The 17,461-nt window shown below is 42.3% G+C and overlaps 1 protein-coding gene across 3 annotated transcripts in view; it reads left to right on the top strand.

The window, feature by feature from the left end:
• LOC139548139 (protein C-ets-1-like) overlaps nt 1–11,420 on the top strand; it is a 49,639-nt gene extending 38,219 nt beyond the window's left edge. For all 3 annotated transcript variants that reach the window (XM_071357557.1, XM_071357555.1, XM_071357558.1), the window contains 3 exons: nt 137–397; nt 7,460–7,578; nt 8,028–11,420. In XM_071357557.1, the coding sequence (XP_071213658.1) occupies nt 137–397; nt 7,460–7,578; nt 8,028–8,243 (596 nt within the window). In that variant the 3' untranslated portion in view covers nt 8,244–11,420. The remainder of the gene's footprint in view (nt 1–136; nt 398–7,459; nt 7,579–8,027) is intronic.
• The last annotated feature ends 6,041 nt before the right edge of the window (nt 11,421–17,461 follow it).

Below are 17,461 nucleotides of genomic sequence, written 5' to 3'. Positions count from 1 at the left end.
ATAAATATTGTCCTCTGTCAAATCGTAATGTCACTGCTCTAAACTATTTACTTTCAGATAATTCTATTTTCATTCCCTCTCACACTATGAGGCAATAAAACAAACAGATTCTGCTCTCCCCCTCTCTGTCTCTCAGGTAAGCTGGGAGGCCAGGACTCGTTTGAGAGCAACGAGAGCTTTGAAAGCTGTGACCGTCTGACCCAGTCCTGGAGCAGCCAGTCCTCCTTCAGCAGTCTGCAGCGCGTCCCATCGTATGACAGCTTCGACTCCGAGGACTACCCCAGCACCCTGCATGGACACAAGCCCAAGGGAACCTTCAAGGACTACGTCAGGGAGCGCTCAGACCTCAGCAAGGACAAACCTGTCATCCCCGCCGCAGCACTGGCAGGATACACAGGTTAGTCGAAATGAATGAAGAAAATACAGGTTACAGTTTGGAAAATGTGCGATCAACTACAATAAATATGGCCAAACGTTCATCCTTCTTACTTCTTACAGGCGTTTTTATGCCACTCAAAGGAGCCCTATGTTACATGTTTGTCAGGCAGTTGCAGCAGATGTACATACTGTAGGTGTACCTCAGTGTAATTGGGTCTCTGTAACTGGCAGCACAGCTTCTGGCTGAGAGCGTTTATATACACACCTCTATAACAGCCTGCGGCACTGCAGCTCCAGAGTCATGCACTCACAGGAAACCAAGACATTTGCTCTCAGCCTCTTCTCTCCATCTCGCCTCGTCTTGCACCTCTGACTTTCTCATCTGCACCGTTTTATCTGTGGCCGCATCTCAACCTATTTTCCAGGTCGTCTTGGCAACCTGGGTGCAAACACAAAACAATACCTGCACTTAAAACTAGAGTAGATATATCTGTTCATCTGTTAAGGCCCCTTTCTACCTACAGTGCCTGATGAAAAAGCTACTCTATCTTCTATTCAAACACAAAGAAACACATCTTAGAAGTTTAAAAAAAGATCCAAGGTCTGGCACATTCTATTTTCGTACTCTTTTTATGGCAAGGTTTTCCGTTTGTTTTGTAAAAACGTAGTGAAAAGGTTTTAAAAAAAAATCTACTTAAATCCCTATTCACCATTTTACATTTTGGGACCTATAGCCATTACAGAAAAACTACATGATTGTGGAAAATCACATGATTTCACACACAAATTCATGTGTTTTTTCTGTAAGAGAGTTGAATTCTTAATGTTTCAACATTAAGCACAAGTATATACGGTGCATTCGGAAAGTATTCAGACCCCTTGATTTTTTCCACATTTTGTTATGTTACAGCCTTATTCTAAAATGGATTAAATATTTTTCCCCCATCAATCTACACACAATACCCCATAATCACAAAGTGAAAACAGTTTTTTAGAATTTATTTGCAAAAATAAATGAATACGTATTTACATAAGTATTCAGACCCTTTGCTATGAGACTCAGGTGCATCCTGTTTCCATTGATCATCCTTGAGATGCTTCTACAACTTGATTGGAGTCTACCTGTGGTAAATTCGATTGATTTGACATTTTTTATTGACAGTGCATGTCAGAGCAAAAACCAAGCCATGAGGTCAAAGGAATTGTGCGTAGAGCTCCGATACAGGATTTTGTTGAGGCACAGATCTGGGGAAGGGTACCACAACATTTCTGCAGCATTGAAGGTCTCCAAGAACAGAGTGACCTCCATCATTCTTAAATGGAAGAAGTTGGAACCACCAAGACTCTTCCTAGAGCTGGCCACCCAGTCAAACTGAGCAATCGGGGGAGAAGAGCCTTGGTCAGGGAGGTGACCAAGAACCTGATGGTCACTCTGACAGAACTCCAGAGTTCCTCTGTGTAGATGGGAGAACCTTCCAGAAGGACAACCATCTCTGCAGCATTCCACCAATCAGGCCTTTATGGTAGTGGCCAGACGGAAAGCCACTCCTCAGTAAAAGGCACATTAGAGTTTGCCAAAAGGCACCTAAAAACTCTCAGACCATGAGAAACAAAATTCTCTGGTCTGATGAAACCATGATTGAATTATTTTGCTTGAATGCCAAGTGTCACGTTTGGAGTAAACCTGGCACCATCCATACAGTGAAGCATTGTGGTGGCAGCATCATGCTGTGGGGATGTTTTTCAGCAGCAGGGACTGGGAGACCAGTCAGGATCGAGAGAAAGATGAACGGAGCAAAGTACAGAGAGATCCTTGATGAAAACCTGCTCCAAAGCGCTCAAGACCTCAGACTGGTGCGAAGGTACACCTTCCGACAGGACAACGACCCTAAGCACACAGCCAAGACAACGCAGGAGTGGCTTCGGGACAAGTCTCTGAATGACCTTGAGTGGCCCAGCCAGAGCGTGGACTTGAACCTGATCGAACATCTCTGGAGAGACCTGAAAATAGCTGTGCAGCGACACTCCCCAGGATCTTCCCAGGATTGGGACAGACCAAATACAGGTGTAACAAGCTTGTAGCGTCATACCCAAGGCGACTCGAGGTTGTAATCGTTGCCAAAGGTGCTTCAACAAAGTACTGAGTAAAAGGTCTGAATACTTATGTAAATGTGATATTTCCACAAAAAATGTAAAACTTGATTTAGCTTTGTCATTACGAGGAATTGTGTGTAGATTGTGAGGATTTTTTTTATTTTATACATTTTTGAATAAGGCTGTAACGTAACAAAATGTGGAAAAAGTCAACGGGTCTGAATACTTTCGAAATGCACTCTATACATCTATGGAGACAGAGAAGCAATTTAAGGGGAAATTATCTCTCAATAGCTTTAATGCACTAGACACACTAGTTACAATGTCTCCAATTCTCTATCTAGTCTTTGGGGACTTTCTCCCCTCTGTGTTAAATTGCAGTCACAAGGTTGCTAGTAGAGGAGAGGGGAAATACCAGAACATACAGTGTTCGTCACTGACAATGTATACTTCAGATTGCATTACTCATTGCCTACAATTGGCATCTCATGGTAATTTGTAATCTGCAAAGTTGTCTGTACTAATCAATTATGTCAATTTCTTAATTCATGCATTCATCTTTGGATCATAATTGCATACCTACAGAGACGTACATTAGACATTTAAGATAAAATGAAAGACAGATATAAAAAATTGGCATGCCCTAATTGAAGGCTTTTACATGGCTACAGTATGCATTCGTAATATAATGCCAGCTAGTGGTACAGATGTAGAATCTTAATTTGATCCAACCTGTTGCAGGAGAACTTTCCTGCAATGGTTTAAAAAGTCTTCTGAAGTTTGTAATTGCCACTTTGACATTTCAGAATTGATTTTCCCTTGCGAAAAATGTATTAACCCCAACAAAAATGTCCAATAATTATAATCCACATAATAATGAACATTTCCTGTTGCTGCAGGATTATTTTCCTGCTGTAGCAAATTGGCTCAAATTAAGATCCTACATATTTAGGCTATTTTCTGCATGTCATCATTCATGCATTTCTGCAAAGTAATTCACTTCCCTACTGTATGTGTTTAATGATGTAGCATTAGTTATACAACTACCATAGACTCATGTTCAGAGGCTAATCCATGTTCCAATATTTTCATTTTAGTCAGAATACTTTATCAGAGCTTTTAGAGTCATGCAGAACTAAAGAGAAGAAAATGAACATAAGTGGTAAAAATACTTCAATATGCTTCAGATATGAAGTGTCTAGCTGGCAACAGCCATTGTTATTAACTGTTATTACCCTGTATGCTGTCCTGCAGCCAAGAGAATGATCAACCCCCATTTGGCCCCCAAACAACAAATGCATTTTATTACTATGTGAAAAACAGAGAGAATCTCCCCAGAAAAGAGTAAAACATTTATGTAATATCTCAAATAGCTTTTGAGGAAAACGTGTGTTTTGGCTTCCTTTCCCAGTAGCTGTGCACTGACAGGCACACACACGGTTCCCTGTCACACACAGTGATGAGCTGGTGTGATAAAGAAGGTGTGAGATTAGTGAGGCCCAGTCAGTCGTCAGCTCTCTCTGAGGTTGACTGTGTTTCTCATCTCCAATCACACTTCTGTCACCTCTGGGGATGCAGCAGGCAGTCAGTCACTGTGCCTTGGGGCCAACTACAGCCTCTCTCTCTCTCTCTCTCTCTCTCTCTCTCTCTCTCTCTCTCTCTCTCTCTCTCTCTCTCTCTCTCTCTCTCTCTCTCTCTCTCTCTCTCTCTCTCTCTCTCTCTCTCTCTCTCTCTCTCTCTCTCTCTCTCTCTCTCTCTCTCTCTCTCTCTCTCTCTCTCTCTCTCTCTCTCTCTCTCTCTCTCTCTCTCTCTCTCTCTCTCTCTCTCTCTCTCTCTCTCTCTCTCTCTCCACCCTGCATAGGCTACAGTCTCATCTGTAAAGCCTAAAGGCAGATCCTAAACAGTACTATGAATGCAATCCCCCCCACCCTTTCTCCACAGTATATGCTTTTTCAATGAGGCCCATTGTGCATGGGGGCATTTAACATATTTTTGGGAAAACATTTTAGGGTCGCCAAACATTCTCGTGTGAGAGAGCTTGAGGGGGCTGGAAAGGGGCGCTGTTGTATCACCCTTATGTGGGCCCACGGTTACAGTAGCAGGCTTTTTGGAATGTGCCTTCATCTGGAGGAGAGCTACTGTACAGTAGTCAGTTGAATATAGCTGGTTGTTATTTTATGAACTGTGGGTATTGCGTCTTTACATTCATGTTCATAACTGAGGGAAGCGAGTAGAAGCCTTGGATTGAACACAACTTATTTTGCTTTCAGGTGTTCAACCCAGACTTCAATTTCTCTGAAAGCTTTGGTGTGTGTTGTATGAGGGTGATTTTATGAGGCATGTCTGGGAGGTAACAGCTCCGCTCTGCTACAGCTTTGCTAAGTAGGCGCTGCATAGCCAGGTGTGATTTGAACTAGGTCGTTTTTTTTGTCTGTACAGAAAACCACAAGATCAAAGAGTACAGAAGATAATGGAGCGCAGCACAAACCAAACGTTTTTCTCTCCTGCTACGATTTATTTTTCTTTTCAACACGATTGTAAGTTCAGGTCGTCACATTTGGTCCATTTGTTTAATCTACAAATATATGTAAAAAATGTCAATCAAATTGTAGGTAAATGCATTCAATTGCTTTTACAGTACATTGCATTATTAGTACAGACCTGAAAATAACAGAAAATCAAGCAACATTTGTTTACAAATTAGATTAAATGTAATGTTTCTAATGGCTGATCTCTGGGAGTTTACACTACACACACACATACAATGCCTTGCAAAGTATTCACCCCTCTTGGCGTTTTTCCTATTTTGTTGCATTACAACCTGTAATATAAATTGATTTTTATTTGGATTTCATGTAATGGACATACACAAAATAGTCCAAATTGGTGAAGTGAAATTTAAAAAATTACTTGTAAAAAAAATAAAAATAATCAACCCGGAAAAGTGGTGGGTGCATATGTATTCACCCCCTTTGCTATGAAGCCCCTAAATAAGATCTGTTGCAACCAATTACCTTCAGAAGTCACATAGTTAGTTAAATGAAGTCCACCTGTGTGAAATCTAAGTGTCACATGATCTGTCACATGATCTCACTATATATACACCTGTTCTGAAAGGCCCCAGAGTCTGCAACACCACTAAGCAAGCGGCACCATGAAGACCAAGGAGCTCTCCAAACAGGTCAGGGACAAAGTTGTGGAGAAGTATATATCAGGGTTGGGTTCTAATAAAATATCCAAAACTTTGAACATCCCACGGAGCACCATTAAATCCATTATAACATTTTTTAAAGAATATGGCACCACAACAAACCTGCCAAGAGAGGGCCGCCCACCAAAACTCACAGACCAGGCAAGGAGGACATTAATCAGAGAGGCAACAAAGAGACCAAAGATAAACCTGAAGGAGCTGCAAAGCTCCACAGCGGAGATTGGAGTATCTGTCCATAGGACCACTTCAAGCCGTACACTCCACAGAGCTGGGCTTTTACGGAAGAGTGGCCAGAAAAAAAGCCATTGCTTAAAGAAAAAAATAAGCAAACACGTTTTGTGTTCGCCAAAAGGCATATGGGAGACTCCACAAACATATGGAAGAAGGTACTCTGGTCAGATGAGACTAAAATTGAGCTTTTTGTCCATCAAGGAAATGCTATGTCTGGCACAAACCCAACACCTCTCATCACCCCGAGAACACCATCTCCACAGTGAAGCATGGTGGTGGAAGCATCATGACGTGGGGATATGTTTCATCAGCAGGGACTGGGAAACTGGTCAGAATTTAAGTACTGATGGATGGCGCTAAATACAGGAAAAGTCTTGAGGGAAACCTGTTTCAGTCTTCCAGAGATTTGAGACTGGGACGGAGGTTCACCTTCCAGCAGGACAATGACCCTAAGCATACTTCTAAAGCAACACTCGAGTGGTTTAAATTGAAACATTTAAATGTCTTGGAATGGCCTAGTCGAAGCCCAGACCTCAATCCAATTGAGAATCTGCGGTGTGACTTAAAGATTGCTGCACACCAGCGGAACCTATCCAACTGGACCAGTTTTGCCTTGAAGAATAGGCAAAAATCCCAGTGGTTAGATGTGCCAAGCTTATAGAGACATATCCCAAGAGACTTGCAGCTGTAATTGCTGCAAAAGGTGGCTCTACAAAGTATTGACTTTGGGGGGGTGAATAGTTATGCACACTCAAGTTTTCAGTTTTTTTTGTCTTATTTCTTGTTTGTTTCACAATAAAAAATATTTTGCATCTTCAAAGTGGTAGGCATGTTGTGTAAATCAAATGATACAAACCCCACAAAAATATATTTTAATTCCAGGTTGTAAGGCAACAAAATAGGAAAAATGCCAAGGGGGTGAATACTTTCGCAAGGCACTGCACACACACACACACACACACACACACACACACACACACACACACACACACACACACACACACACACACACACACACACACACACACACACACACACACACACACACACACACACACACACACACACACACACACACACACACACACACACACACACACACACACACACACAGCCAAGACCTCATATGAAGACCCCCTCTTATTTTAAACACTGTGATTTCATTGCCATGAAATTCATACAGATAGACAAAAACACGCTGTGAAGCCCAGCTCCACATACTGCAGAGGGCAAAGTGTAGACAAAGGGATTCATGATGAATGGGACCCTTGTCTGTGAAAACACTGTTTTCTCTCCACTATCGTGCCTTGTACATGTCTGATTCTGAGTGCAATATTTGTATTTTTATAGTAGGAGATGAATGACCCCAAGTCAAGTAGTTAATGAGAAGCATGAGGAGAACAGTCAGTCACAGATATGCTGTGTTTACATGCGGCTGATGATGTCATGTTCTGTAATACTGATCTGTATTATACGAAAAGGCTCCTCTCTCTCAGTGTTCTAACCTTGTTCTCCTCTCTCCTTTTTCCTGGTTCTGCTCTGCAGGCAGCGGCCCCATCCAGCTGTGGCAGTTTCTGCTGGAGCTTCTGACGGACAAGTCCTGTCAGTCCTTCATCAGCTGGACGGGAGACGGCTGGGAGTTCAAGCTGTCCGACCCTGACGAGGTGAGAGGTCACCCCAACTGACCTCACATGGCATCGGGGCCCTAAACAGTTAGACAGATTTTTATTTTATTTTTTATTTAAACTTTATTTAACTAGGCAAGTCAGTTAAGAAAAAAATCTTATTTACAATGGCGGTCTACCCCGGCCAAACCTGGACGACGCTGGGCCAATTGTGCGCCGCCCTATGGGATTCCCAATCACGGCCGGATGTGATGCAGCCTGGATATTGAGCTTGATGTCTTTTTAATGTGACGCCAACAACAGTGTTATTTGCCTTACTTAGACTCAGAGAAACCTTAGCGGTATCAGGTACATTTAGCTACATTAAATATTGATCCATGTCAAGAGAAGACATGTACACAATCATGTTTTAATGTGAGGTTAGTGCAGAGCTCCGTCTCAAGGTTGATACATGGTGTAACAGGGTGCCTTTTCCCTCTGTGACTCAGGTGGCTCGGAGGTGGGGGAAGAGGAAAAACAAGCCCAAGATGAACTACGAAAAGCTGAGCCGAGGCCTGCGCTACTACTACGACAAGAACATCATCCACAAGACATCAGGGAAGCGCTACGTCTACCGCTTTGTCTGTGACTTAAAAAGCCTGCTGGGATACACCCCCGAGGAGCTCCACGCCATGCTGGACGTCAAGCCTGATGTGGACGAGTGAAAACAGAGGGATGAGAGAACAGTAATAGTAGAAGAATAGGGGAGTAAAGGAGCCGAGGAGACTAGGGCTCAGAGATTGATGCCGTCCGGTAAAAGAGGGCGCCCATTTTGGGACCAAACCTAAACTGTGGTCTGTATCATTTTGAGCTGTTGTCAGATGACGTTCAAAAAGGAAGCACATGCCAAACGTGAAAATTGATAATATGTTGCATTTGAGATAGTGTGTATGGTAGCTATATGTATATACTGGTATTACTTAGTAGCTCAAGGCACATGGAAAGCTATCAGTTAGAATAGAGTGGCCATTTAGCCTAAGTAGCACAAGAAACTGACATTGAGGAAGGGGGCCAAGAGACAGTGAAATATTCATTATAGGGAAGGACATGAATGGAGAGTTCCTGCTATGAAATCTGTTGCCAAATATAAAATGGAAAGTAGTGGAAATAGATCACTGTTTCTCTGCCACACTCCACACAATAGGCATGGGTAGATTTCTCAGCTTGGACCAAAAAAGTGTTGTTTTTGTGACTTTTGTTTCAGAAGCATAATGTTTGTGTCAGTATTATCGTTGAGATTCAACTCCTGGTGTACTGTTTAGTCTCAGTCCGACCAGGGTTCCCCCGTTTTTTTTAAATATTTTTTTTATGAAGGTATTATGAAACCAAACGTTGCACCATTTAATGTTAAGTTAGTCCTGTCTCCTCTCTGTGAAAGCCCAATAACTGAAACATGCTGATATGACTATCAGATGACACTAGACACTGGCCTTTTTACTCATTTTCATAGTTGGATGGAGAGTTACTTACTCATACCAAGAATGGTTGATAGACACCTGAAAGTAACCGTTGCTTTAAAACTGACGCTTTCAGCTCTGCACATTTGCCGCTTCACTATAGAAATATACTGTCTTACCACCAGTAATAAAAATCCTTAGACACCCTTTCTGTGGTGAGTTTTGAAAGTATTTGGACATGAAAGAGTCAAACGTGCCCATCACAATCTGTACATTGAGTGGTTTCCAAACCCCCATTTTAGCATTGCTTTAGAAGAGAGCAGAGAGGGAGGGACCTGTTGTTGACAAATTGAATTGCGAGCCATGTACGAGGGATGGTTTTTGTAGTCAAAAGAGAAAGCTTAGGAATGTAGAGTGTACTGTATTTGTGTGTGTTACGTGGTGTTCTCTGAATGAAGGGAAGCTGCCATAGCTAGGTAAGGTATATCAAGGTGCATGATGGTAGTAGGGTGAAAAGAGAAGGGTTCAAAGCAAGGAGTGTAAACTTTGGATGACTGTTTGAAAAAGAGAGAGATGAGAGGAGGACTGGGTAGTTTTGGGAGGGAACCGTGGAGTTGTGAAGTTAATCAGTAGTGGCTGAAAGAGAATGATCATCATTATGGTATGAGGATGAGATTAATGCTTGTGCTGTTGTACAGCTTGGAGTCTTTTGTTAACTGAAGTGTTTGTATGGATGCTCCATTTCACCAATGAGGAGGGAGAGATCGACAGGAAACAGGACTACCATAAAGAGTTGGGCTAAAGGACTACTGGGAGAGATGTGGCATTATATGCTCTTTTCTTACCATGCTTTGTACATGCTTTTCTATTTCTAACACATAAGAACACCCAATTCAGTATATGGAAAGGATCAATGAAATGACATGCCCTGAATACTGTATGTACTTGTGCAGCTTGCTCAAGAGCCACAGTAGCTGTGCTGGTTGGGTTTTGAGTAATGTCGTCAGTGGGAACATGACTATACGCAGGTCTTATGGGAAAAGCCAAAGTCAAGAAATATCATCTTAAAATACAAATGTTATTGTTTACAGTGGCTGAATGTTACCCATTCTGATGAAAATAGGTTTTGAAATGTTTATTTGTACAGATTGTATTTCATAATGCTTTATTAAGATCCAGATTAAACAAATAAGCAAGAGACAAAGCAGGAATAATAACCAAACCCATGTGAGGTCTGGGCGATAGATAGAGCTTTGGGTATGTCCACCATCTTGAAGGACAGGGACTGTTATTCCCTCACATTCAAAGTGTTGTTTCTGCTTTGATCTATTGATTTGTTGGAAAGCACTCAGTGTTAGGACTCAGCGAAGATATTTGGCTGGACTGACTGTAGTTCCCTCTTGAGATTATAGGAAAGGGATTTCTGTCCATATTAGTTACTTTTTTGTTGGGCAACTGACCACAGGGTTGGTTTTTCTAGTGTCAGTCAGCACAAACACACACGCACACACACACACACACACACACACACACACACACACACACACACACACACACACACACACACACACACACACACACACACACACACACACACACACACACACACACACACACACACACACACACACACACACACACACACACACACGTAATCTTGTGTAGAGAAGATTGAATTCTCTTGAACAAATCAATCCACCCAATCTCTGTGGTTCATTTTGCACGCTACATTTCCAGGATTCACATCACTGTTTGATTATTACTGTTCAGATTTCTTTCCTCCAAAAAATGTTTTACGTTAGGGCAACTGTTCATATATTTAAATATATGCTTAACTTGTTGTTGATGATGCCTTCCAGCTACTAGCCAGTCACCATTTTGAGTAAATCAGAATATAATATCTTTGTTTAAATGGAACATATACTGTGTCTGTTTGGACTTCAAGTCAAGTTTGTTTCAGTAAATGTCATATACGTTAAGTTGTAGACACAAGTATTGCACAGATCTTTCTAAATGGACTAAATACATAAATACACAGATACCTTGCGATATTAGCATATCTCAGACTGATCCATTAGGAAACCTTTTTTGTTATGGATGGTGTTGTTTTTTTTGTATATTTTATAGTGTTTCTGTATTTTTGTTAATGAGATCATTTTTTATGTATTTAGTTCACAAACATTTGAATATTTTTCAATAATTTATATTTTATAAAAGAAAAAGACGCAGACAGCTGGTGCTTTCGTGGGAAATAAAGGTAGCACAGGAAAAAAATGTAGCGATTTTCTTTCGATATAGAGAATAGACCTGTCTGTTAAAGAAAAAGGCTGATGCTGGCCCATCATTGATTTCTGCTGGAAAGTTTTATAAACTGTTGCTTCTATTTCTTAATGTACTTTAAAAAAAATACGTTATAAAAAAATATATGTGAACAAGTATTTCATACTTTGTGTGTATTGTGTGATTATTTCTTCTAATATTACCAGAGCAACAACGGCTTTTGAAACATTACATCTATACTGTTACTTACAGTACATTGGAAACAAGTTAAATATCTATTAAAGAAAGCAGATTCGCAGATTGCAGTCTTACTTGGCTTCCTGGCCTTGACTACATGCCAAAAGAAAGGTTCGTCAGTTAGTCTATCTTTTTGTAAACATAATAGAAGTACCTACACATTATCCTCAAAAGATTTCTTCGTACTCATGTTAATAACCACCTGCGCATGTACTGGATGAACACATCTAGGCCTATTCCATTTCACACATTGCATATGAATAACTCACATCCAAAACCTGCCTGAGCAAGTCAGTATCTCACTCAATCATGATAACACCAAGACTGTGTAAGGCAGCCCAATTTTTTATTGGTCTTTTGACCAGTAAAATCAGATATTTTCAAATCAAATCTTTTTCAGAGCTGATCTGATTGGTCAAAAGACCAATTAGTAGAAAAAACATCTGAATTGGGCTACCCAAATACATCTACAATGTGCAGATCAACAGTATGTATTGGTCTCTCGGCCTCAGAACCCAGTTTGGGCCTGGTGGCAGATCCAGGTCCCCTCTGAAAGGCATGCTGGGATGTCGCTGGTGTGTACCTGGCTAACAAGAGTGACACTTCCACGGCGATGGGTGACGTCAAAGCAGAAACAGGCACGCTGGGCCCATTCATGTGTTTGTAGCCCTAAGGTCCTAGTAATTCCACTATAGATTTTTTAAAAACATAGATGTCGTGACCGCTCCCCAGCCACTGCCCTGGCCAGCACAGCACAGCTCTCTGGCTCCTCTAGAACAGCACATAGGGCAAAATGCCAAGGACCAGTCCCAATACAGACTAGTGTCTTTATCCCGCAATGGTCTGTAGCAAACTAAAGTTATTGGCATAAAGATTAAATATTTTATTTTCCTTTACTGGGATGATACTGTATATTGGCTTGGTTTGAGATTTCACATCAGGACATAGGCTAGTCCTTGAAATCCATACCATATTTAGAACGATTGTCTAGTGCATCATAGCGTGCAATATGTTCTTGGTTCAAATAAGCTGTAGTGAATACGTTTAGGTTAGAACAGGAGAACATTGAATCAGACATTGATAGAACATTTGTAGGAAGTGTTAAAACTATAGTCTCAGACTCCTTAACAAAATAAGGTTTATTATTTTTACTGGGACTTGGATGCAACATGACTAAAACTTTCCGTACCTGCAACTTTCTATAAATATAGCAGACAGGATGTAGATACTGACACACGTTTGCATGCACGCATACACTCACATACACACACATACACTCACATACACACACATACACTCACATACACACACATACACACACATACACTCACATACACACACATACATACTGTATTGCTGGCTAATTTCCCCCTGGACAGGATGAATATGTATTTAGCAGAGGGTGGCTTAAGTTAGGCAGGTTGTTCTTCTAACATTCAGTATTCCACCCCCCTGGGCCTGTGATCCAGACCAGACACTATAACCAGGCAACATAGTCTTTAAACACTTCACTGGAAGCTCTGGGAGCCCCTTGTGCCAAAGAACCTGGAACATAACCCAACACATTATGATACCATTCACACCTGCTGGTTTCACAACCAAAGAAAGAGACACTCAGACGAGGTGGGGATTTCACATGGTTCTTTTTTGTATCTCACTCAACTCACAGACTGCTATAATCACTGGTGTAAAGAGAAAAGAGAGAGAACCGAACAGCGGAATAGAAAATAAAACCGTAGCGCCTGGTGGTGTCACCGAGACGGAGATGTCTGCCTCCCTGTCTGAGACCCCATGTCGCTCACAGCTTACTCCGCTCCAGAAACGGAGAGAGACGCATTTGTCAGACTTCAACCCAAATATTTATCTAATGGCCTCGCTTGCGAAGCTTCATCTGTCTCCTACGCCTAATCTTCCCATGAGTGAGAAAGGATGAGGAGGAGAAGGAGGATGAAGAGGAGGAGGAAGAAGATGAGGATGATGAAGAAGAGGAGGAGGACGAAGAGGAGGAGGAAGAGAAGGAGGAGGAGGATGGTACACACTAAGGTTCAGATAGATAGCTGCGCTATATAGGCTGGTGAAATGTGTTGCTCAACACAGTTAAAGATGACATGGTTAACCTGAAAAGACTGAGATGAAGGGGAAGAATAGAGTAGGAGGAGGATAGGAGGTTTGTCTGGCTGTGTGGCCATGAGATTCCCATAACCACCTGAACTAAACAGGAAAAACTCCTAGCCCTACTTAGTAAGTATGTTGTTCAGGCCTATTGCATAGTTGGTTAAGAAATGTGTATAGGATGGTGGTAGGACCCACGATGCCTCCCTGATCTCTGCCTCTTTCAGTACATAATCACAGCTCCTCTGTAGGGAGAGAGGGAGAGTGTGACGCAGACAGATACAGCTCACTGCTTCCATTATGCAGAGAAGGCATGAAATATGACCAACATTCCCCTCGGCCCCCCATTGGTGGTAACACAACAGAGGTGGTTCTATTCTGGTCTTATTGTGCGGCTGGTAGCCTAGTGGTTAGAGCGTTGGACTAGTAACCGGAAGGTTGCAAGATTGAATCCCTGAGCTGACAAGGTAAAAATCTGTTCCACTGTTCCTAGGCTGTCATTGAAAATAAAAACGTGTTCTTAACTGACTTGCCTAGTTAAATAAAGTTAAAATAAAAAATAAAATAAAATAAAATTGTTATTCATGGTAGAATCTCCTTGGTTGGGTTAATATGGACCCAGGGTAGGAGTGGTGTCTGGGTAAACACATAAACACATTAGCCCATGCCTGTTACAAGAGTCCGCATATTTTCCAATGGTCTGACTCTTCTCATGGGTCCTGCTGTTACCGAAAATCACTCAGAGATGGAGGATTTACACAATCACCACAGTGGTCAGAGACTGAGTAAGCACCCATAAAGCAGATTGACATTTATGGAACGTACATGTAAGTAACAAACTTCATTGACACAAAAAAAATACATTTTATTTACTCTGACTTCCCACTCAGGGAAAAGGAGGTAGTCAATCTCTTGCTTTTTTATTTTCTTTCTCATTCAACTGTGTGTATTGTGGTGGAGGAGATGGGTTGACCCACATGTCACTGCAGGTGGAGGACTGTATTATACAGGTTTATGAAGGTCACGGCTGGGGCATCCTCAGCTTGGGCTGCAATTTGCATTTTTATTGCTGTTGTCGCATCCCCAGTTAATATGCCATTGACTCCCAGAGGCACCCCTGGTCCTCCTGGTAGCCCTGCTGAAATGAGAGCCAGTCTTGGGGCTGGTGCACCACCCACCCTGCATTCATGAGGGCCTGGGTACCAGGGACCTGGCATTCTGGGCAGGAAATGGACTGGCTTCACATGGTAATGTGGACTTTCCATTAGTAATGGTGATTGATTTACAACCCATGCACTACAGCACCTGTCAGATACAGGGCCACAATGAAGGGGGGCTTCTTTGTGAGGAGGTGAAGGAGGAGATGTGTGTCTGAGGACTGGAGTGGTCTTTCCTGGTTAAGGGGAGAGTGAGGAGGGTTGGTGGGGTGAAGGGGTGGTCGTGAAGGTGTTGAGCCACACTCCTGCATTCATTAGAAAATGTCTATTCCAGACGACAACAACAAAGGGGAAAGGTAATACGCCATAATACATTTTCTTGAATAAAGGTCATTTTCAATTTTGGTTCTTAAGAGGCCAATGTATTACTTAACTTGAATAGGGACACTGAATTTGATATTTATATGTCTATATTTGTAGGTCTAAATTTATAGGTCTATAGGAAGCGTTTCAGTTGGAAAAAAGAATGTGATTCCATGCATGTGTTCCTCTCTTTGTACAAGTGGATTGTGTGTGTGTGCAGCTGGATTAGAACAGGTTTTGGTCACTGTCCAGTTGTAGGACCACATTTTTTTCTCTTCTCTTTTACTGCAGGTCGGCTGGGATTCAGCAACTTTCCCAGGACATCTGCTCAGAGCGCCCACGTTAGAGCCCTTGGCCAATCAGACGGTTTTGAACACCCCTCAGACCAGCGTGTGCCGTGCTGTGATTGGCTTCTGGAGCCAGGGCCCAGAAAGAGAAGGCCTGAGAATTTTCCCCAAAATTTTCTTTTCTGCCTTGGCTCTCGTCAACATCTGTTTCCAATCACAGTCAGCGAGCAGGCCCCCCCCCCCCCCCCCCTCCCCCGTCTGGCTTTCACGCACACATACCAGTCCCATGCAGGCCACCCCCTCAACTCCTGCCACTGCCGCCCACCCCTCAAAGGCCCACAGTCCTTTCTCTCTCCGCTAAGGAACCTCCATTCCCTCTCCCTTTCTATTCACTTCTCGCTTGTAACAACTCCTTGCATTACATTCATAAGGAGTATGAAACCTTTCAAACAACCTTCAACAAATAAGGGAAGGGTTAATGGTCTAGCTTTGTCTGAGGGACATTGAGTCTGTCAGCAAATTAAGTTGATTTCATTAAATGTTATAAAGTCATTATTACAATAAATCAAAACAATATTATTCTCTAATGTCCTTGGTTAGAAATATAACTGGCTTGAGAGTTAAGATGTTTTCCATTGTGGGTGTGAGAGTTGTGGGTAGTTAAAGAGACAGTGGATCAGATGTGAATATCTTAAATGAGCTAAAGTGAACACGCAAACACACGCACTCACGCACACAGCTAGATCATGGAATCCCACTCCCACCCTCTCCATGAGAAAACAGGGCTAGGGTCAACCCTCTTCACCAAAGCCCCTTGGCTTCTACTCGCTCTCTTTTCTCTTCATATGTAGCTTGCCTTTCCCCCTTTAACGTCCACCCCCAGCTCCTCCCCCTTAATTAAACTATTTCAGCCTCATGTGTGGTCAGTTTTAGCTCTTCTTGCGTGACTTTCAACGATGCAGATCAAATCAATAAATAGTGAAAACCCTGCTTATCATAGCAGGTACTTTCCATACATATTCAGAAATAAGCACGGCGAATCACTGTAGGCGAACAAAAACACACACACTAAGGAGGCTGTCTTACTGTATTATTTCTGCCAGATAACCACTCTGAGGCTTCAAGGCTAAACATGGGAAACAAGTTTTTGGAGTGAAATTTTAATCAGAGAAAGGTTAAGAATTTTTCCAACTCCCACTAACATGTTCTGTTCAACCTGTACTGTGCAGTGCAAACACAATGGATGTCGTATACATCAAAAAATCAAGGACAACGAACACTGTAGGTCTGATGCCAGAAGTGAACCACACACTGCCATAATTTGCTGAACAGCCACTGATAAAGGGTACAACAAACATATTAGCTCTAAGGCACAAACACATGTCATTGTTTTCTAGTGAGTGCCAGAGAGTAACCTCAGAAGTAGATGCAGACTGTGCTTGAGCTTCCTTCCCATTGACGTTTGACCCTTAACTTCATTGACTCTCTGGCCTGCTCCTGCTGAAGCTCCTGCTGAAGCTGTTGTGATTTAGTGCCCAGTAGTGCTGACTGCTCTTCCTGGGTAATCTCGGGGCTGGCCTGGACTGGCATTACATCTACTATCTCTGTCAAGAGGGAGCTAGGGTAAAACTACAGACATGCTTTTTAGGTTGTATCTTTTGCCTAAGACATTTTCTGGTCAATCGCATTGATCCAACCTGAACTGAATGCAAATAAAACATTACGAGTATTTTAATTGACCGTCTACTTTCCTGTATTTGCTGCACAGGCACTTGTGAAAGTAGAAGAGTTGAGTGTCCCTTTGGTTACCTCTGACTGTGGGAATTGGGGTCTCCTTCGTTTGGCAGAGAGCAGAGCTGAGGAGGCAGTAGACAGTCAGGTCGTGTTTGGTCTATGGTCTCTGGTTACAGTGGTTTCTCACCCCTCCACCTCTCACTACTCCACCAGCCTACTCTCACCGTCCACCAGCCTCTCAGAGGTGGCTGACCAGGACGCCAGAGTGCAAGCGCTGCAATAACCAAAAATAAAAACATGGATACAGAACAAACAT

This window comes from Salvelinus alpinus, chromosome 21 (assembly GCF_045679555.1).
Source record: "Salvelinus alpinus chromosome 21, SLU_Salpinus.1, whole genome shotgun sequence".
Classification (NCBI taxonomy): domain Eukaryota; kingdom Metazoa; phylum Chordata; class Actinopteri; order Salmoniformes; family Salmonidae; genus Salvelinus; species Salvelinus alpinus.
The sequence above is the reverse complement of the archived record's forward strand: the minus strand, read 5'-3'. Positions and strand labels throughout refer to the sequence as shown.